Source organism: Helianthus annuus, chromosome 15 (assembly GCF_002127325.2).
Source record: "Helianthus annuus cultivar XRQ/B chromosome 15, HanXRQr2.0-SUNRISE, whole genome shotgun sequence".
Lineage (NCBI taxonomy): Eukaryota > Viridiplantae > Streptophyta > Magnoliopsida > Asterales > Asteraceae > Helianthus > Helianthus annuus.
The window spans coordinates 37,047,612-37,069,042 of record NC_035447.2 but is presented as its reverse complement, the minus strand read 5'-3'; the positions used below and the strand labels follow the sequence as shown (position 1 = coordinate 37,069,042).

The following is a 21,431-nucleotide window of genomic DNA, read 5'->3' as shown; positions in this document are numbered from 1 at the left end:
TATTGCGTCATGGTCGGCTACGCATTTTCGAAGGTTTGAGATATGGAAAGTCGGGTGGACATTGCTGAGTTCCTCCGGTAATTCGAGTTTGTAGGCAACTTTACCGATCCTTTCCAGAATCTTAAACGGTCCAACAAATCGAGGCGCAAGTTTCCCTCTTTTGCCGAATCGGACTACTCCCTTCCAAGGTGATACCTTTAGGAGCACGTAGTCGCCAACTGCAAATTCGCGGGGCCTGCGTCGTTTATCGGCGTACATCTTTTGTCTGTCCCGGGCCTTTACCAAATTTTCCCTTATCTGGTGGATCTTGTCAGTCGTTTCTTGCAGAATCTCGGGCCCAGTCAATTGTGAATGACCGACCTCGTGCCATACAATAGGCGAGCGACATCTCCTACCATACAAGGCTTCGAAAGGTGCCATTTCGATGCTGGAGTGATAGCTATTATTATACGAAAATTCGACTAACGGTAGGTGTTTGCTCCAACTACCACCAAAATCGATAACACACGCACGGAGCATGTCTTCAATAGTACGAATCGTTCTTTCAGTCTGCCCGTCGGTTTGCGGGTGGAATGCGGTACTCAAATTCAGCGTCGTACCAAGAGCTGCTTGAAAAGTTTCCCACAATCTCGATGTAAACCGAGCATCGCGATCCGAAATGATGTCTCGAGGCGTACCATGATTCTTAATGATCTCGTCGGTGTAGATTTGGGCTAGCTTGGCCACCTTATAGTCTTCTCGTATTGGCAGAAAGTGGGCTGATTTGGTTAGACGGTCGACTATAACCCAAATACTGTCGTGACCTGATGGCGTGGTCGGAAGCTTAGTTATGAAATCCATAGCTATGCTTTCCCACTTCCATACGGGTATCGGCGGTTGTTCGAGTAAGCCTGACGGTCTTTGGTGTTCAGCCTTGACTCTTGCACAAGTTAAACAGCTACCAACATATAGAGCAATATCCCTTTTCATCCCAGGCCACCAGTACTTGTAGCGGATGTCCTGGTACATTTTGTCCGCACCGGGATGAATGGAATATCGGGATTTGTGGGCTTCGTTCATGATGATCTTTCGCAAATCTGTCCTCCTCGGAACCCAGATTCGGTCCAGATAATAGAATATCCCGTTGGCTTTGCTCACGAGCTGAGTTCCATCGTGATAGATTCGTTCTTTCTTCAACGTACGCTCGTTAAAGCAAGCGTGTTGTGCTTCGCGGATGAGAGCTTCGAGGTTATACTGAGCCTGGATGTTTTGAACACCTATCACGTAATTCTTTCTGCTGAGGGCGTCTGCAACTACATTCGCCTTGCCTGGGTGATAACGGATCTCACAGTCGTAATCGTTGAGAAGTTCTACCCATCGGCGTTGACGCATATTGAGTTCTCTCTGGTTAAAGATATGTTGTAGGCTCTTGTGATCAGTGAAGATTGTGCACTTTGTACCATACAGGTAGTGTCGCCAAATCTTTAAGGCAAAGACAACTGCGCCTAGCTCGAGGTCATGGGTCGTATAGTTCTTCTCGTGGATTTTAAGCTGTCGAGATGCGTAAGCTATAACCTTGTCTCGTTGCATGAGAACACAGCCAAGTCCAAGGTTTGAAGCATCACAATAGACAACGAAGTCATCGCTTCCGTCCGGCAGTGTAAGAACTGGTGCATGGCACAGCATGTGTTTGAGGGTTTGGAAAGCAGTCTCCTGTGCGGTTCCCCACACAAAAGGCTTGTCTTTATGGGTAAGGGAGGTAAGCGGTACAGCAATCTTTGAGAATCCTTCGATGAATCGCCGGTAGTAACCAGCTAATCCGAGAAAAGAGCGAACTTCTGACGGATTCTTTGGCGTAACCCATCCCTTGACTGCCTCAATCTTTGCAGGATCAACGTGTATACCCCGACTATTCACAATGTGACCCAGAAATTGAACCTCCTCCAACCAGAACTCACACTTGGAGAATTTGGCGTAGAGTTGGTTTCCCTGAAGCAACTCGAGAACCAATCGCAAATGCTGCGCATGTTCGGCCCTCGATCTGGAATAGATCAGGACATCGTCGATAAATACAATGACAAAGCGGTCTAAGAACGGTTTACACACGCGATTCATCAGATCCATAAAGACCGCGGGTGCGTTGGTCAGACCAAAAGGCATGACAACAAATTCGTAGTGGCCGTATCGGGTTCGAAAAGCGGTTTTGGGTATGTCTTCCTCCTGAGTCCGCAACTGATGGTAGCCTGAACGTAGATCAATCTTGGAGAAACACTGAGCACCTTGTAGTTGGTCAAACAGATCATCGATTCTTGGTAAGGGGTATCGGTTCTTGATGGTCAGCTTGTTCAATTCCCGGTAATCGATGCACATTCGGAACGACCCGTCCTTCTTTTTGACGAAAAGGACTGGTGCGCCCCATGGAGAAGTGCTCGGGCGAATGAAGCCTTTTTCAAGTAACTCTTGGAGTTGGTTTGAGAGTTCTCGCATCTCAGATGGAGCGAGTCGATACGGAGCTTTGGCCCCTGGGTTGGCTCCTGGAATCAGGTCGATTCGAAAGTCGATATCACGACTTGGAGGTAATCCAGGAAGATCATCAGGGAACACCTGAGGAAATTCTCGGACAACAGGAACATCCTTGACTTCAACTTTCTTTTTCTTGTCCGTCTCTGCTACAACAATGTTGGCCAAGAAGGCTCGATATTCCTTGCGGAGATATTTGCGAGCTTGAAGACAGGACATGAGCTTGAGATCTTTCGCAGTAGTTTCACCGTACACACATAGAATATCACCACTAGCTAACACAAATCGAATCATTTTATCGGAACACACAACTTCAGCACGGTTTTCACGAAGAAAGTCCATGCCTACTATGACATCGAAACTTCCGAGTTGCATCGGGATAAGATTGATCGGGAATATATGATTGTTGAGCTTGAGAGTACAATCACGGAACACAGAATTGACAGCAATGGTTCTTCCGGTAGCGATTTCTACTTCGAAGGGTGTCGAAAGATAAGAGCGCTTACGTCTAAGAAGCTTCTCAAATTCAAATGACACAAAGCAGTTATCGGCTCCAGTATCAAACAAACATGATGCATATATACCATTCACAAGGAACGTACCATTGACCACGTTGTTGTCAGCTTGAGCCTGTCGTGCATTGATGTTGAAGGTTCTGGCGTGAGCTGCTTGTTGTTGAGGCTGTTGTTGTTGTTGCTGGGGTTGTTGAGCTTCTTGTTTCACCACCCTGTTCGGGCACCGGTTTGCGAAGTGGTTAGGGTCACCACATGCAAAGCAGGTCCGAACATTGTTTGCTGGGGCCTGTGCAGCTTGAGGAGCTTGAGGAGCTTGAGGAGCAGGGAGTAGAGCCTGATTGACAGCGGCTTGAGCTTGAGCTTGACGGGGACCATAGCGACAACTCGCAGTGAAATGCCCGTAAACGTTGCAGTGGGCACAGAATCGGCAGGCCACACCCACCGGATGATGATAAGAGCATGTAGCACAGAGTGGGTGGGGGCCGGTGTACGCACGCTTCGCTGGCGGCGCATTGATCACTGGCGCTGAACGCTGTGGCTGTTGCTGCTGGGCTGGTACAGACTGTAGTGGAGCAGCAGTGGTTGCGGCAGCGCAACTTTTGTTCTTCTTTCTTCTTCTCGAAGACTTGGAGGCTTGAGTGGTGGTGTTGTCGGTTGATGCGGCGGTGACTTGATCCAAGGGCTTGACTTGCTTATCCCAGAAACCAGCCTTCACCCGCTTGTCATTAATCTCAGCGGCGAGCAGGTAGGTCTCCTCAATCGTTGCGGGCTTTGAAGCTAGGACAAAATCCGCTACACAGTCAGGAAGAGCGCGGATGTATTTCTTGATGGTCATGTCGGGAGTCTTGACCTGGTCTGGACAGATGATGCTTAACTGCTTGAAGCGAGCAGTGAGACCGGCGTTGTCACCCTTGTCTTGTTTAATACCCCAGAATTCATCCTCCAACTTATGACGCTCATGGGAGGGACAGTATTCTTCGATCATGATCTCCTTCAGCTTCTTCCATGACAGAGCATAGGCTGCGTCGTTTCCGCGCTTGTTTCTTTCAGCAGTCCACCAGTCCAAAGCACGGGACTGGAAGACGCCAGTAGCATTGAGAGTCCGGAGATTATCTGGGCATCCACTTTGACGAAAGGTGACTTCTATCGAGTCAAACCAGTGAAACATAGCCGTTGGACCATCCTCGCCGGTGAACTCTTTTGGCCCACATGCCTTAAATTGCTTGAAGCTAAAAGCAGTCTTGCTGGATTCTTTCGGAGCATCAGCTTGTGACATCTCAGATGATTTGCTGGCGTTCTCATAAACCTCACTCACGGCCTTCGCCACGGTCTTAGAGATGATAGCAGCCAGACGTCGATCTCTTTTCTCCTGGCGGGTAAGACGTGAGCGTGATCTAGGTTGTCCAGATGACGACATGGTCTGCAATAGACATCGTCACAGGCTCAACACAACGAATTCGAGTCTCACACGTTCTTAGATCTCTAAAGCTTAGAATCACGTCGCATCTCTCGTCACGTAACACATATAATCACATAAGCACATAATCATAGAGGCACATAAGCACAGAAGCAATTAGAGCACATAAGCAATTAAGCAAATAGAGCACTTAATTTTTCCTAAACACGTACGAAATTTTATCACAGAGGTAGTTAATGTCACGTAATTCCTCCTAACAGTACTTAGTAGCACACTTAGTTTCCTGTCTACCTCTAAGTTTTGAATATAGCGGTCACATACAACACATCGAGTAGCTTAGTATGGCGTAGCGTAGCATAGCACACTGGTTTCGTTTAGATCACCTCAACAGGGATTTGAATCGAGATAGGATAGCAACAAAGGTTACGCAGATCGATAACAAATGGAGTAACCAACGAATCTTTAAAACACGTAAACAGGTAAATCATATAAAATCAACAAAACAACACTCAAAATCGGAAAATGGATTGTCTGCGGCTACTAGACTTTGACTAACCATGGCAATTTAACTATTCACAGTTGACTTGTCGTCACTTTCGACTCTAGGGGACATGTTCCTGCCTCGATTCTTGGGCATTATGCATGCGCATTCTAGGTCATACTCGTGAGTTCAGGTCGTTGGAGTCCGTCAATTGCCTTGGCGGGATAAAATTAAAGTTGGAATAACTGTCAAGGTTAGGGTTTCACCCCTAGCTCAACAATTTCTTCCCTGTTTTAAGAAAATCCAGAGGAAAGTTTTCATCAAATTACGGGTTTCAGCCCTAATTTGGTATAATTCTCCCCCGTTTGTTGATAGAAATTAGCACAAAGTAATTGGCAAAATTTTGTAATCTAGGCAGGAATTTGCGGGTTTCACTCCTAATCCCGTCCAAATTACAAAATTTGGCTCGGAGTTCGGATGTAATGATAGAATAGAAGGAAACAACAAAAAATAAGCACATAAACTTGGTCTCTTGGTTCCTAACTATAGTCTAGGTCTCTAAGACAGCGATCCGGACTAGATCGTGTCTAACCTAATTCCCTATAGTTATGGCTCTGATACCAATCTGTCACACCCCAACCGATGGCGGAATCATCGGGGCGCGGCACTGAGCGAAACAGATTGTTCAGAAGTTTCCACAACAACTATCATACAATTCAGTTATATAACACGTCCCATACCGTGTCCCAAATAATAACAAGTTATCATAGAAATCAACTAAACAATATGGGAACTGTTCCGACAACTCAAATTCTTAATTATTACAGACCGGAAGTAAATATTGTTTTAAGACCTCTAGACGGCTATCCGTAAATCTTACTGACTACAGGTGCCAGTACAAGATCTACAGATAATTATGGCCCTGGGGCAGGTACGTGGACACTGTCCTAAGGTCACAGGCTCCTAGAAGCTTATTATTGCCTCGCTTCCCTAGCACGCTAGTAGCTTAAACACCTGTCACATACGTTAAAATAAAAGTCAATACATATAATGTAAAGGTGAGTACACAAGTTTGATATAGCATATAGAGTTTGAATAGTTTACGCATAACCAAGCACGTACACAAGGGAAAACGATGCATGTAAATTATCGACATGGGACCATCGATACCAATGACTTCGAGTTGACTGTCCGAGACAGTTCGCAATACATGATTACCACCGTAATCCATGCAAGTAATTGTCCTTAGCAACCCCCGTGTGAACGGGTGCTGAGTCCAAACTATAGTACTACGTTGCTAAAGCAGGCAGATAGCACTCCACGTGTAAACATAATAAACAGCAATCATTTAGACAAGTAATACATGCAAGTAGGTTAGCGTTCAAATAGTTTGTGTTGTTTGTGATTTTGATAGATTACGTATGTAACACCCAAAAGTGCTGAAAGCAAAAAGGGATCGAGTATACTCACAGTGGTTGATTGTGGATTGAAGGGAGCACTGAGAATAGGTTAGCCTGAATAGTTCGATAACACAACGATGAGTAACGCGGAAAAAGTAAACAATGCACTTGGATCGAGTAGGCCATTCGATCGGACAGCAGTTCGATCGAGTGGGCTGTTCGATTGGTTTGAAAGTCCGTTCGAACATCCATTCGATCGGCCGGCTGGCTCGATCGGCTGGTTTCTTCAAGTGGATTGTTTCTTCCTTTGATGTGAAAGATGTGTTTGTGTATGATGGTTTGTACTACCTTTCAGGTTGGCCGATCGAACAGCTGTTCGATCGGTTAGCCCAACCGATCGGCTAGCACTTCATTGTTTTCAAATATGTCACTCGATCGGCTGGCATGTTCGATCGGGTGACATTCCAATGTTTCGAAAAGTCTAAGTGTTTGAAGTATAGTATCTCATGATTCGAGCAGTAATGTTTACAATCGAGTGGCGTAGTCGATCGAACAGTACCTCGTCAATACTACACTTTTGTGAGTTTGTGGGACTAAGTGCTAGTCGATCGGTTAGCCTAGTCGATCGGCTGGCATAGTCGTTCGGTTGGGCTGTTCGATCGAACAGCCTAGCCGTTCGGCCAGCTTCCCGATTCGGTTAACCTTTCACTTAACACTTGGTTATTCCCGTTAATTGTTTGGTGTTTTAGAGATATTGTGACTACGAGTTGAACCACAAAACTGAAGTCCCCACTTAGCCTACTGACTCGAGCAGGAATCACCCAAACCCGGTCAGAGACGATTTGGAACCCAAGCTTAACGTTTAACCCGGAATCGGTATATCTCTAGGTAGAACCCGAATCTTGAACCAGGTGTTTGTTTAGATTGATTTATAAATCGGTTCAAGCTTCGTTTTCACCGGTTTGAGTGTAAAAGAGTTGAAAGATAGATGAAAACCCATCTTCCAATCCTTTTCCACCGTGAAATGTTAAGATCTTTGGAAGATTTTAGGTTATTTATGTGGAAATCGGTTAGATCTAGCTTATTCATGGTTGAATGAAGTCAAGAACATGAAGTTCTTGATGAACACCAAGAACACCATGATGACATCACTCAAGAACACCTAGATCTTGGTGATTTCATGGTTGAAATTCAAGTTTTGAAAGATAGAAAGATGGAGAATCGATTAATGAACAAAAACGTACAAGGATTAGAACGAAATACTTACCGGTTTGAGGGAAATCTGAGATTTAGTGAGAAGAAGAGGCTGGTCGGTCAGAGCTTTTCCAAAAGTGGAAAGGTTGACAAAGACAGCCCTATTTATAGGCTTCCAAAAGAGGAAAGGGTCAGCTGATCGAACAGCATTCCTGATCGAGCAGCTGCTCGATCGAACAGCCTGTTCGATCGGCTAGCCTGTTCGATCAGGTTGCCCTGTTCGATCGGCTAGCCTGTTCGATCAGGTTGCCCTGTTCGATCGGCTTGCCTGGTTTTGAGTGTTTCGCGACGATTTTTGATATTTCGAGTTTGATGAACGATGATTTGAGAATGATAGAATTCCTAATCAAATTACTTTTAGTCTCAACTATAATATCTAACATACAAGCATCCTTACAACCATTTCGGGTTCGATTTCCATTGAGTTTGATTCACCCTTGAGTCTTGATTGATTTGATTGATTCACCACACACTTTAACATAAAAATAAACATGCACAAGTAACACATAAGGCACACACACACGTATAAAAGAAGTACTAAAATCCCCACACTTGAGTTTGATGATTGATTTGATTAGCTTGATTATTGATTGACTAGCTTTATTGCATTGTTACTTCCTATCATTCACAGTCGGTCGTTGATTCACAGTTCGATTATCGGTCGATTAGTTTGATTATACAACACTTACTCCAAATAATACGAAAATCAAAAATGAAACTAAAATGAAATTAATCTTTGTTAATCTTTAATTCCAATAACAGTCAACACTTGACTTTGACTTTGACTTTTGGAAAACACGGGGTGTTACAGCAGAGCTCAGCACCGGCCGTGCCCGCTGAACACGCCCCCGTGCTCAATCATTGGAACTGGCAATCCTGTTTTAAGTCAGACAGTAAGCTGAACACGGGGCCGTGCTCACTCAACACGCCCCCGTGCCCAAGATTCTCTTACTGAAAACAGAACCGTTTGATCCCGGCGGTTGGTAATTTCTGACACAAACATGAGTGATAGTAATTCTTTTTACTTTCGGCACTCTTATGGTATGTGGTGTCAATTATGTGGAGGCGAACATGAAGAATTAAAATGTTATTTTCTAAATTATAGGCCCCACTATATAGACCCACCAATTCCTTATAACCTTAAGAGGGGCGAAAGTAAAAATAAGCACTATCTCTCCCTCGAATGCGCCCAGCCAGATATTCTAGGGGAAATGCTCCTTGACGAGTTATTTCAACTAGAAGAACTAATTCTAAATTGGTCAAAAGAACTTAGGAAGGATTTTATTGATCCGCCCCAAGACGATGACCATGAAGAAATGTTGGAACCGCATTCCGACAACCTCCTTGCTTCCGAAAATACCTTAATACCTAGAAAAGACTTGGACGATAGTCGTCCCTGTGCCGATTGTGCCGTGAAGGACTCTCCATCGACTTCGTTCGATGCATACATAGACCTGAACGATTCGGCATACACCTTCTTTAACGAGAGCCCGGGAAAGGGTTGGACTTGTCCACCTAGAATGAAAATAGGAATTACCCTCACCGACAACCTCTTGCGTTCTCGCCTTAGTATAGGACAATTAAGGTATCTTAGGCACTTTGGGGTTGTTCCATCCAGTAAGGAACCACCCGATATCAATAAGATCCTTAGGGACAACAAAACTCCATAAGACAGCCTCCAGGCACGGGGCCGTGTTCGGTCAACACGCCCCCGTGCTCACCTAAAAGATTCTCTGCTGATTATGTCAGAATACAGACAAAATGTGTCAGGATTTTCTCTGCACACGGGGCCGTGTCCAGCGGACACGGGGCCGTGTCCAGTGCGCTGTCGTTTTCTTTAAATGCAGCCTGATTCCTGCTCATTTTTGACCACTTCACTAGCCAGAGATTCCTGGGATCTTCACCTATACCATCCTAGAAAATGGCCAGCAGAACAAGCGGATCATCTTTAAGAGGTAACCGAAATGGGAGAAGGTCGTCCACAGCAGAAGACTCCCTGGTGAACTACGTTTACGCCTTGAGGGAGGCCATAGACGAAATGACTGGAGTGGAGGAAGCGTTAGTGGACCGTATTAACCATCTGACGGTGGGGTTGGAAGGCTGTCTCAGAGAAGTAAACCTCTTGCACCAGAGGTTAAACCTTCTCGCTTCCCCGCCTTTGGTTCCCATAATAACCCAAAGAGCGTGGAATGTAGTACCCGAGGTCATCATTCTGGCCGAATGGTATGCCATGCACCAAGAACCTCCGCAAAGGGTGGTGCAAGGAGTCCCGGTGAATGTTCCTCCTCAAGCCACTAAGGAAAATGAAGCCGCTTTCTTCCTTCCAAGGGAGATAGAAGAGTGGCTTTGAACAACATCTGAGGAACAATCGGCTAAAGGTCTTACTACATCGGGAAACTATTCCCGAAATTTTCTTAAAGAAGTAGAACCCTTTATGATAACCTCGTGTATCTCCCTAGTTATTTAGTTAAGTTTTTAGTTTATTTTGTTTAAGAAACTATATGTATCTCTCTATGTTTGCAATGAAATGATGGTTTCTAAAGTTTGATGGTTTATAATAAATAACACACACTCGTGGTGATAAGGATGAAAAAAGGGAACGAGAAAAATGGCCCCATGCACAAGAACGAAGCAACCCGACACAAATCTCCATTACAGAAGGCTCAACACGGGCCGTGCTCAACCAACACGACCCCGTGCTGAGACACCTGCAGAAAAACGCCCAGTTCAGGTAACTGGACACGGGCCGTGTTCAACGGACACGCCCCCCGTGTCCAGGCTTCTGTCTCATTTCTTTAATTTTTGTTACTGGCACCTGAACACGGGGTCGTGTCCGGTCCCCACGGGGCCGTGTCCAGACTGCCAGTAACATAAATCTTTGCTTTTTAACACCTCATTACACATCCAATCAACCTAAAAATTTATTTTTGAGACACATTGAGGACAATGTGTAATTTAAGTGTGGAGGGGGGGGGGGAAGCTAAAACCTTGAAATTTTGCAAGTCCTAACAACAAGCCTTACACAAAACTCTATTGGAACCGCTAAACACCCCAAATTTTTCAAAAAAAAAATATATTTTTTTTACTTGTCTAAAGTTTAAGTTAGGAATACCAAGATTAATAAGGTTATATTTTTATAAAATTTACAACCGAGAGCATCGTGATAACAAGAACCAACATAAGAAAATTATGAAACGGCATAACAAGTCTAGTTAAAATTTGATTATATATACTTGATCACATTAAAAACCCATTCCCACAAAAGTGAGTTTTTGAGCCTTTATTGAGCATACAAATTTACATCCTTAGACTAAATGCTCATTTTTCGTTTCTTGTGTGAATAGCCGCTTGGTTCTTGCAACTCTAGAACTTGCCACGACGATTCATTCCCGGTCCTTACCAACTTAAACCCAAGTAAGTAAATGATGGAGGCATTAGGACTAACCATTTTTCTTTCTACACCATTATTTTTCATTTTTTTTACCACCTACCCAAAATCCCCCTAGTTAACCCCTTTGAGCCTAAACCTTTCGTTTCTTTACCCTAAACCCTTTTTACCCACCAAAAATCCTTTTTATTTTTCACCCTTTATTTTAGTAATAAGCTCGGTTTTTCGCAAGCTCGTTCTTTTATGTGATGAAAAAAAAATGATGAAATGATGAAGTTAAAAACAAACAAAGCTATACAAACAAAAGCTTGTTTGGAGAAATACTTCAAAATAAAAAGTCACTAAAAACAAAGTGTTTTACGAAAACCGACGCTTTTTACGCTTTTCGCCCTTTTACTAACCACTAACCCAACCACCCACCTTTAGCCCAAGCCTAACCCTTCACCCAAAAAGTCCTCTTGATATTTACAAAGGTATAAAGTTAAAAAGGAGGAGGATTGATTGCTTGGCAAGCCTATGGTAGGCGTAAGTTCCATGCCGCTCTCGAGTGATTCACTAAAAAAATACACCTTCGGCCGAGTGTTGAGTGATTTCTCCCGTGAGGTATGTGAACTTGTATATAAATGAAATTTTAAAAAGGCATGTTATGCCCAAATAAGTAATTTATCCTATGAAACGTTCTAAATAAATCATAACGAATAGGATTGTAAATAAATAAAAATAAAGCCCAAAAAAATCTTGGATTCCCGACACTCTATGACAAGCCAAAAACCTTCTCTTCTACCCATTCCATTTGGGAGTGTAAGCCACATTTAAAGAGTTTTGCTTGAGGACAAGCAAAAGTTCAAGTGTGTGGGTATTTGATGTGTGTAAAATGCAACATATAAATTACATCAAATAAGGCATAAAACTAACCCTTTTTAAGTACTAATGTTGGAAAAAGAGTGTTTTTGCCTTCCTTTTGTATTTTCAGGATGAAATGAGCTCAAATTCACAAAAGAAGCAAAAAGACAGCTAATTCTAACATAAATACAAGAAAAGGAATAAAAGTAGACTGCCCGAACCCTCAACGGCATCCTCCCAAGCAAAGAAGAGAAAACAGAAGCCTGAACACGCCCCGTGCTCAGCCAGCACGGGGTCGTGCCCAAGAAGCAGCAGAAAAGACAAACCTGTAGAAGCTTCTATTGCCCACCACGGGGCCGTGTCCAGTGAGCACGGGGGCGTGGCGAAAGTACAGCAGACGCATTAATTGTAATTGCGAATTACAATTAATGAAGAGAGAGAGTGTCAGACGGGCACGGGGGCGTGTCCAGCGGACACGGGGCCGTGCCCAGCCTTCTGTTCAGCCTATAAATAGGTGTGCTTGGTTTCATTCCAACTCATCCCTTGGCACACCACCTCTCTCACACTTCATCCACCACCCACCACCACCATAACACCATCATCCACCACCATCATCCATTGTCCATCGTAGAGTGTGTGAGTCGTCTCGGGATCCAAGATTGATAGTAAGAGTTCTTGACAATCAAGGCCATGTTTTCCTAAGTCTCTTACATCACTTGGTGAAGACAAGTGTTTAGTATAATACCTTTTATTTTTAATCTTTTGCACTTTTTATTTGGTTTTGTATTAATGACTTTAATAACTAGTTTCTTATGTTGAAGGTGATCTTTCCTTATCGTTTGTCTGTGGTGTCTTGGCATTATTTTACTGTCTATATAAAATAAAAGATTTTCACCATTCATATCTCCACGGTCTATATGGAGATATGTTGGCTACCTGGTCGGGGGTTAAGGGAACGGTTTGGTAAGGGTCTTGCCCTTGTTCAGCGTTTAGAGGTCCTGCAAGGGAACTGGGTCAAATTTAGTAGGATCTCCTTCAATGACATAGGTATTGGATGGCGGGGATCCAAACTCTTTGACCCCCTCATAAGTTAACTACTATTAATACTGTAACCCGGCTATTTAGGACTGTATCCCTGCTGACTCAGACTACTTAGCCGAGGGTAACGTCACCGCCAAAAGCGGGGCCTACCACAATTTGCATTAATAACTTAATTCATTATCTTCCAATAATCCAACCCTTTAGGATTGTATCCTTGCTGACTCAAACTACTGGGTTGAGGGTAACGTCGCCTTCAAAAGAGGGGCCTACTACAATAACTAAGATAATCTCTTAAACAAGTGCAAAAGTGCGAAAATAATCAAAGGTTATACTAATACACGAGTCGGATCCAAGTGATTCATCTTGTCTACCTGTTTTTATTTTATTTTTATTTTTCAGCATTTAGTTAGTTTTTATTTTCTTAGTTTAAAAACATTTTTCTAACTTTTTGATTTGATTAGACGTTGAGGATAAATCGGTATTAAAAGCTCTTGTGTCCTTGGACGACCTCGGTATCTTGCCAACACTATACTACGTCCACGATGGGTGCACTTGCCCATATGTGTGTTTAGTGTTAGTAAATATCGTGTTTTATAAATTTAAAACTTGGCTAAAGGTGTAAAAAGGGCTTAAATATACATCAAAAATATAACACACTTTACGCACATCAACGGTTTAGAACGGTAGTTTAATGTTTAACCCAAAATCGGTGAACCTCGTAAGTAGAATCCGAATCTTGAACCACTCATCCATTAGAATATTTGGTGAGTTGACTCAAGTTCCGTTTCTACCGGTTTGAAGGCATTGAGCGTAAAAGAGTTGAGAGAAAGTTGGAATTTCTTCTTTCAATCCTTCACATCGTGGAAATGTTTAGATCTTCAGTAGATCTTAGCTTGTTTATGTGGAAATCGGTTAGATCCAAGCTATTCATGGTGGATTGAAGTCGGGACATGGTGTTCTTGAAGAACACCATGATGACATCACCCAAGAATGCCTAGATCTTGGTGATTTCACGGTTAGAAATCAAAAATTGAAAGATAGAAAGGTGTAGGAGCATGTTTTGATTGAGAAAGTACAAGATTTAGGTTGAAAACTTACCGAAATCGGAAGAAATCTGAGGAAAGAGGAGGAGCACGAGCTGGTCGGTCAGAACTTTCCAAAAGTGGTAAAGAGTGACAATGACAACCCTATTTATAGGCTCCAAAAGAGGAAAGGGCTGCCCGATCGGCCAGGCTTCCCCGATCGGACAGCCTGCTCGATCGAACAGTCTGTTTGATTGGTTGGGCTGTTCAATCAGCGGATAGCCTGATCGATCAACAGCCTGGTTCGAGGGTTCGGGCGACGATTTTTGATATTTCGATTTCGATCGAAGGCGTTACGAGTACGATAGAGTTTCCTATTCAAATTACTTTCAGTCCCACTACTATATCTAACATACAATCACCTATAATTCTCCTTATCCTAAAGTTACCATTCGTCGTAGTTCGATTTCGATTGTATTCGATTTGAGTTTCGAGTTTCGATTCGAGTTTCAATTGATTACCACACAACATAAAGTAAACACGCACAGGAAACACATAAGGCACACACACACGTATAACAGCAACCAAAGTTCGCGTAATTCGAGATTCGAGTTCGATGATAGTTAGATCGGTTTGATTACTGATTAGTTAGCTTTATCGCATTGTTACTTCCTACTATTCACAGTCGTAAATCGGTTCGCGCTAAAACATACGATTACTTCGATTCTTTCTGATTACAACACTTACTCCACATAATACAAATAAAACTGAAAATAGACTATTTACTGTCAAAGAAAGTCAAAGTTGACTTGGACTTGGACTTTGACTTTGACTTTAACATTCGAAAACACGGGGTGTTACACTACGTAATATATAATTGTCTTAATTATTCAAAACAAAAGTACAAACTAATATACAATCCTCTATTTCAAATTGATATTGTACAGATTCCGTGTATAAATTTACAACTAGAGGTGTTCATGGTCCACTTCAACCATGCTTTTATTAAAACAATGGACCGAACAACTAACTAGGTTTTATAACATGACAAACCAAACCGACCCAAATAGTAGGCCGACCGTACTTTGTTACAGACTTACAACTCAAAAGACTAGTCTGGTGAATCCCATATTTATTGCTCATACAACTTAGATGTGACAATTGCAACGGTTTTTGGTAGGATCGTTCAAACCGCTCGTCACTCGTTCAAAAATTACTCGTTCGATTTAACGCTTGGTTCTAAACCGAACCGCTCTGCTCGGTTCAGTTTGTAAACGAGCCCAGCACAAGCAAATTCCGGTCCGTTCAACTCGGGCTCGGCTGGTGGACATCCCTGGTTTTTGGTAAATAAAGTTAGATCGGATATCCAATGTTCCGGTTTGGATGAACATCACGAGTTCATCAAATCCTCCAAATGGCTTTCTGCAACCTTCCAACTCTCGTACCTTCATCATCTTTCCCTCTGCAATTCCAGTTTAATTTCAATCGTAACCTCATCCGACCAAGATTTCCGACCATAACAATGGCCACAAAAACCGATGATAATGACAACCCCACAAAATTCGTCACGTTTTTGGGGAAAGGTGGGTCTGGTAAAACCTTCTCCGCCGTTTTTGCAGCTCAGGTTCGGTTTCTTGCTTCATGATATCTGTCATTGTTATTCATCTTAACTGGGATTTAGTTATAAAATTTAATCCAAATGTACTAGTTCTTGCATTTTAGTGAGTTGGGGAGGATTGTTTATACTTTTATATTTCAAGTTTTGATGTAGAGTGGTAGCAAGAATAATGAATCTTGAAGAAATTGATACAAAACTGAATGCCTTAAATATTAGGATTTCCCAAGTTAGAAATTATTAAAATCAAGACTATAAATAGACGCTTATATTATGTCAATCAATAATTTACGCGTTTTAAGCTAAAAAGGAGTGGATTGAAGATTGCTTAATGACGAAATTGGAATCCTAATTGATGAAATGCGAGTCCGAAAATTGGACATGGGGGTTCGTCAAATGATTCGGCTTGTCGAGACCTTTCTGTCTGTTGGTTAGTTAGACCATGCGTAATGAGCATTATATGGGTGTGAAGGGGCTTGGTAACGCCCCCAGCATGAAGAGGGAGGGTCGTTTCTAGTATAACGCCAAATGAGGAGGGACAAAATTGGAAAATAAAGATTGAAAAGGCATTAAAGGGAGTTAACCATTACACATTTTTGAAGGGGCGTTATGATGCTGATGTGGCGGAAATTAACCATTACGGATGGTCTTATGGGCCATGTAACTCCACTCCTAGCCTAAGTTATGCTTGTTTGAAGTTTGAGCCCTTCTCGCCCCATTTCCTTCTGTCCAACTGGTCCAAGTAAGAAGAGTCTGCGAACTCTTGGATTAGCTCCTTATCACATTTTGACTTCATATATGATATAAACTATATATTTTCGAGAAGGGTCTTAGAGTGTATGAAAAATTCTTTGAAGAGGAGTGTTTATGGTTGAGGTCGAACGTAATTAATTTGAAGTCGAGTTGCATCTTTACTGTCGACTGTTGTTAGTATTAGTTAGCTATACGTTTGAATAGTATGTAGTTAGTTATGGCAGTGTGTAAATTTCATCAAGATTTTGAAAAGTTGAAAACTTGCAGCATTACGCAAGTGCTGGGTTCAAAACGTGTTTGGTCATACATTCACAAGATCCCACCGCGGATTATATACTTAATAGTAAGATCGGAACAACTCCTGTTACTTGCAATGACAATCTCTCGGCCGTTAGATTGGAAACTACAAAAGTAAGTTCCGTTTGCTGTTTTTCGGTTCAGCATCTTTTGATCATTGACCATTGGTAAAGTATGTTTTACGATGTTAGATGATTCTCGAGCCGCTTAGTAAAATGAAACAAGCCGATGCACGTCTCAATCTGACACAAGGAGTCCTTGAAGGGGTGGGTATGTGACCTTTATTAATGTCTTCATAGTTTGTAAAAAGCTTTGTTTTTTATACCTTTTTAAGCTATTAACTGACTGTAATTTGCAATAATGAAATGTTTTTTTGGTTATTTTCTGAAATTTAAATGCAAAAAAGAAGAATTGAACATCATGGTTGGCATCTTTTGGTCGACAGATGCTCGTTCTTTGTTTGTTTGTTACAAAAAGTGAAATATGATGTTTTGAAAAGTCAATTACCCTTTTTATATAGTTATAAGATTAAGAGTAAAATGCCATTTTCGTCCCTGAGGTTGGCCAGTTTTGCGACTTTCGTCCAAAGGTTTGTTTTTCCACATATGGATCCAAAAGGTTGAAATTTTGCCGTTTTCATCCGGCTTGTTACCTCCATCCATTTTCTCCGTTAAGTCAGGGGTATTTTCGTCTTTTTTTTAACTTAATGGGCAATTCCGTATTTTTCAGGGGTATTCGATTTTTTTACATAAAGTGAATAAGACCGAATTGCCCTTCAAGTTAACAAAAAAGACGGAAATACCTCTGACTTAACGGAGAAAAATGGATGGAGTTAACGAGCCAGATGAAAATGGAAAGATTACAAACCTTTTGGATCCAGATGCGAAAAAACAAACCTTTGGACGTAAGTCGCAAAACTGGCCAAACCTCAAGGACGAAAATGGCATTTTACTATTAAGATTAACATAAATGACATTTCATGCACTATTTTTGAGTAGGTGGTGGGAGAAGAGCTTGGTGTGCTTCCTGGAATGGATACGATATTTTCGGCTCTGGAACTTGAAAAACTTGTCGGGTTTTTAAGGAAAAAAACTACAAAGAGTAACCCAAAATACAACTTTGATGTAATTGTTTATGATGGTTTAAGCACCGAAGAAACAATAAGATTGATAGGTGCAACCGGGAAATCAAGGTTTCAAATCTCTTTTTTTTTTCTAGAGTAAATTACGATTTTGGCCCCTGTGGATGTATCACTTTTACCCTTTTAGCCCAAAAAGGAATCTTTATCATCTGAGCCCCCAACATCTTTTTTTCTAACCCTTTTGGTCCCCCAACGTCTTTTTTTCCAACCCTTTTGGCCCCTAAAAGTAAATGGATGGGGTTAGTGTTAGGGGCCAAAAGGGTTAGAAAAAAAGACGTTCGGGGCTCAGATGTTGAAAGATTCTTTTTTGGGCTAAAAGGGTAAAAGTGATATAACCACAGGGGCCAAAATCATAATTTACTCTTTTTTCTAATATGTATATATACATACACATGTGCGTGCACAAGCGTATATACATATAATGATGATATATGATTATATTTCTGTATCAGATTGTATTTGAAATACTTGCGGTTGTTGGCTGAAAAGACCGATTTCGGACGGTTGGCGGGCCCATCACTATTGAGACTTGCAGACGAGTCCTTAAATGCGGGAACTATTAGTTCCGGTTATAATGGGCAACTTAGTGGAGAAATATGGGACAAGTTAGAGCAAACATTAGAGGTATCGCATTCTCATTTTTTGATTGGCATTTCCTAAATAAATATCACCTTTTGACTTATTACAAAAATACAAAATGACATTGACTAACAACCGAATTACCCAAAATAGCCCTGTTGGGTGTAAACGAACTGAATGTTCAACGAATTGTTCGTGAACTGTTCAACGGGTTTGGCGGGAATTTTGTTTACATTCATTTGTTTAATAAAAGAACGAATATGAACAAGGAATTTTGTCGGATTATTTAAATGAATGAACACGAACAAAGGCCACGCTCGTTCAATTACGTTCGTGAATGTTCGGTAATATGTTCATGTTCGGTAATATGTTCGTTTACGTCCGTTCATGATCGTTTGTTTTGTTTAGTTATTGTTCGGTCATTAGAAACGTAGATCTTTGAAACATTGTTTTGGATTAATTATGTTTAAGCTTATTATATCTAACTTGTGCCTTTGTTTTGGGATAATTACTTTTATAATTACTAGGTTATAACCCCATGTATTACACGGGTTGAGTAAATAAATTTACATACTAAATAATAAAACATTATATCTTTAAAAACTTCATTTATTGCACGGGTTGAATAAATATAATTTTATATATTAAATAATAAAAAGTTATATATATAAGAACCATATTGGACGGGTTGAATTAATGTAATTTTATATACCAAATAAAAAAATTATATCTTTAAAACCACATGTATTACACGGGTTGAATAAATGTAATATTGTTTACCAAATAATAAAATAATACATCTTTAAAAAAACCCATTTATTACATGAGTTAAATAAATGTAATTTTATATACCAAATAATAAAAAAAAGTTAGTAAATGTAATTTTGTATAGTGAAAACAAAAATATTTAATATATTAATACAAAATTTGGTTTTCGTGATAAATAAATTTAGATTGATATAAATAGATTATTTTGTTGTAGCAAAATTTGTTAACAAAGTCTCAATAAATTTAACCCATTATTTAAAACTCCGTAAATGTATAGATGATAAATAATATTAGCTAGAGTAAATACCGATTTTGGACCCTGTGGTTATATCATATTAGGCCATGTCTTATAGATAAGTATTATTTTAGTTTAATTTTTTCTAATTAATTATAGATAATCCTCTTACTAAATATTATTTAGTTTAATTTCTTATGGATAATTATTATTTAGTTTAATCTCCTTCTCATTTATAATATTATTTATTTAACTAATAGAGTAAATTATGAATTTGGCCCCTGTGGTTATATCACTTTTACCCTTTTAGCCCAAAAAAGAATTTTTTAACATCTGAGCCTCCAACGTCTTTTTTTTCTAACCCTTTTGGCCCCTAACACTAACCCCATCCATTAAATTTTAGGGGCCAAAAGGGTTATAAAAAAGACGTTAGGGGCCAAAAAGATTGGAAAAAAGACGTTGGGGGCTCAGATGTTAAAAATTCTTTTTGGGCTAAAATAGTAAAAGTGATATAACCACAGGGGCCAAAATCATAATTTACTCTATTAGTTAAATAAATAATATTATAAATGAGAAGAAGATTAAACTAAATAATAATTATCCATAAGAAATTAAACTAAATAATATTCAGTAGGAGGATTATATATAATTAATTAGATAAAATTAAACTAAAATAATATTTATCTATAAAACATGGGCCTAATATGATGACAAGTGTCCCTAAAATGGTTTCTTTTGTTATATGGTATAGATTATATCAAGTGCTTCACACGGTGATTATGTCTAACGTCTGGGATTAGGAATGTTATTTTTTTATTTTCTAAATTGGTATGTGTTCGTATTTGTTTGTGAACCGTCCGTGAACAAGTTCAATTTCTTAATGAACGAACACGAACAAGAATTTCCGTTCGATATGTGTTCGTGAACATGAACACGATTCCGTTCAATTCAATTCGGTTCGTTTACCGCCCTAGTGGGGTCACATAGCGGTCTCTAAATTGTTCAGAAAAGTAAACTTCGTTAATTTGTGATGCAGAACGGGTCATCTTTCGTTACAAATCGAGAGCTATTCGGGTGCTACCTCGTGATGAATTTAAACGATCCATTATCCTTAAACGCAGCATTACGTTACTGGGGTTGCGCTGTACAAGCCGGTGCACTCGTTTCCGGTGCATTCGGCATAGCACATTCAAATTATGACCAAAAACATCTAGAAACCGCCAAAATTACCTTTTCACCCTTGCCTTTTGCACCTTTTACTCCTATTTCATTTAGCTCCCCTTTGAACTGGGAAGATATAATACACAATGGTCATTTTAAGGATGCACAAGATCTTCTTACTGCATCAAAAAGCGGTTCAAGCGAGCATATGCAGTCTGTGACGTTTGATCCCGTTAACAAATCCGTAACCCTTCTCATGCCCGGTTTCGACAAGACCGAAATCAAGTTATATCAAGTAAGTCAACATAAAGCTTGCATGATTTCTCTCGTCAGATTGTTGTGTTGACCTTGAAAGTCAAACTTTGTTTGTTTGACTCTTTGACTATTATCGAATGTTGCAGTATAGGGGAGGATCGGAGTTATTGATTGAAGCTGGGGATCAACGACGGGTTGTTTTTTTACCGTCTCAGATTCAAGGGAAGGTTGGGGGTGCCAAATTTGTAGACAGAAAGCTTATAATCACAATGCGTAGCTAACCGCTGTTCTTGCATGTGAGTCTTCGATAAAAACTTTGAATTCATGTTACTTCTATACATCTGATAGAGTTTCTTGGAAATTATGAACAAACACGATACAAAGAGGCATATGTTTATAAACAACATAAGATTTGTGGTTTAATGGTTATATTATCGACAAAAACATTTATAAAGTGTTTGTTCTGTTCCATTTGGTTTGGTTGGGTTTTAGGGATATATCCTTTGGTTGAAAGATTTGATGGTAATTGCTAGATTTTGGTGCCTCTTAAAGGATTAGGTCTTATGTTTGAATCACTAGATGTAGAGGCGGTAATTCTGACCCGTTCATGTTTTAATCACTAGACGTAGAGATAGAGGTTGTAATTTTAACCTGTTTTTGTTGGAATATGAGTTGGTAGTTTTGACCCGTTTATGTTTGAATCACTAGACGTAGAGGTGGTAATTTTGCCCGGTTTATATCTGAATCACTAGTCGTAGAGATGTTTT

At 40.6% G+C, this 21,431-nt stretch overlaps 1 protein-coding gene across 1 annotated transcript; it reads left to right on the top strand.

Moving 5' to 3' along the window:
- The first annotated feature begins 15,200 nt into the window (after positions 1-15,200).
- Positions 15,201-21,118, top strand: LOC110911332 (uncharacterized protein At1g26090, chloroplastic). The gene is made up of 7 exons (XM_022155937.2): positions 15,201-15,484; positions 16,496-16,639; positions 16,717-16,791; positions 17,524-17,717; positions 18,119-18,290; positions 20,285-20,704; positions 20,811-21,118. The coding sequence occupies exons 1-7, from the start codon at positions 15,275-15,277 to the stop codon at positions 20,943-20,945; spliced, it is 1,350 nt and encodes a 449-aa protein (XP_022011629.1). The 5' UTR covers positions 15,201-15,274; the 3' UTR covers positions 20,946-21,118.
- The last annotated feature ends 313 nt before the right edge of the window (positions 21,119-21,431 follow it).

What these genes read in the sequence shown, in the direction of transcription:
- LOC110911332 (XM_022155937.2), top strand. Translation starts at nt 15,275, where the DNA reads ATGGCTTTCTGCAACCTTCCAACTCTCGTACCTTCATCATCTTTCCCT. An exon ending in CCGCCGTTTTTGCAGCTCAG is followed by an intron (nt 15,485 to 16,495) that starts GTTCGGTTTCTT and finishes GAAAACTTGCAG; the next exon opens with CATTACGCAAGTGCTGGGTT. An exon ending in TTAGATTGGAAACTACAAAA is followed by an intron (nt 16,640 to 16,716) that starts GTAAGTTCCGTT and finishes TTACGATGTTAG; the next exon opens with ATGATTCTCGAGCCGCTTAG.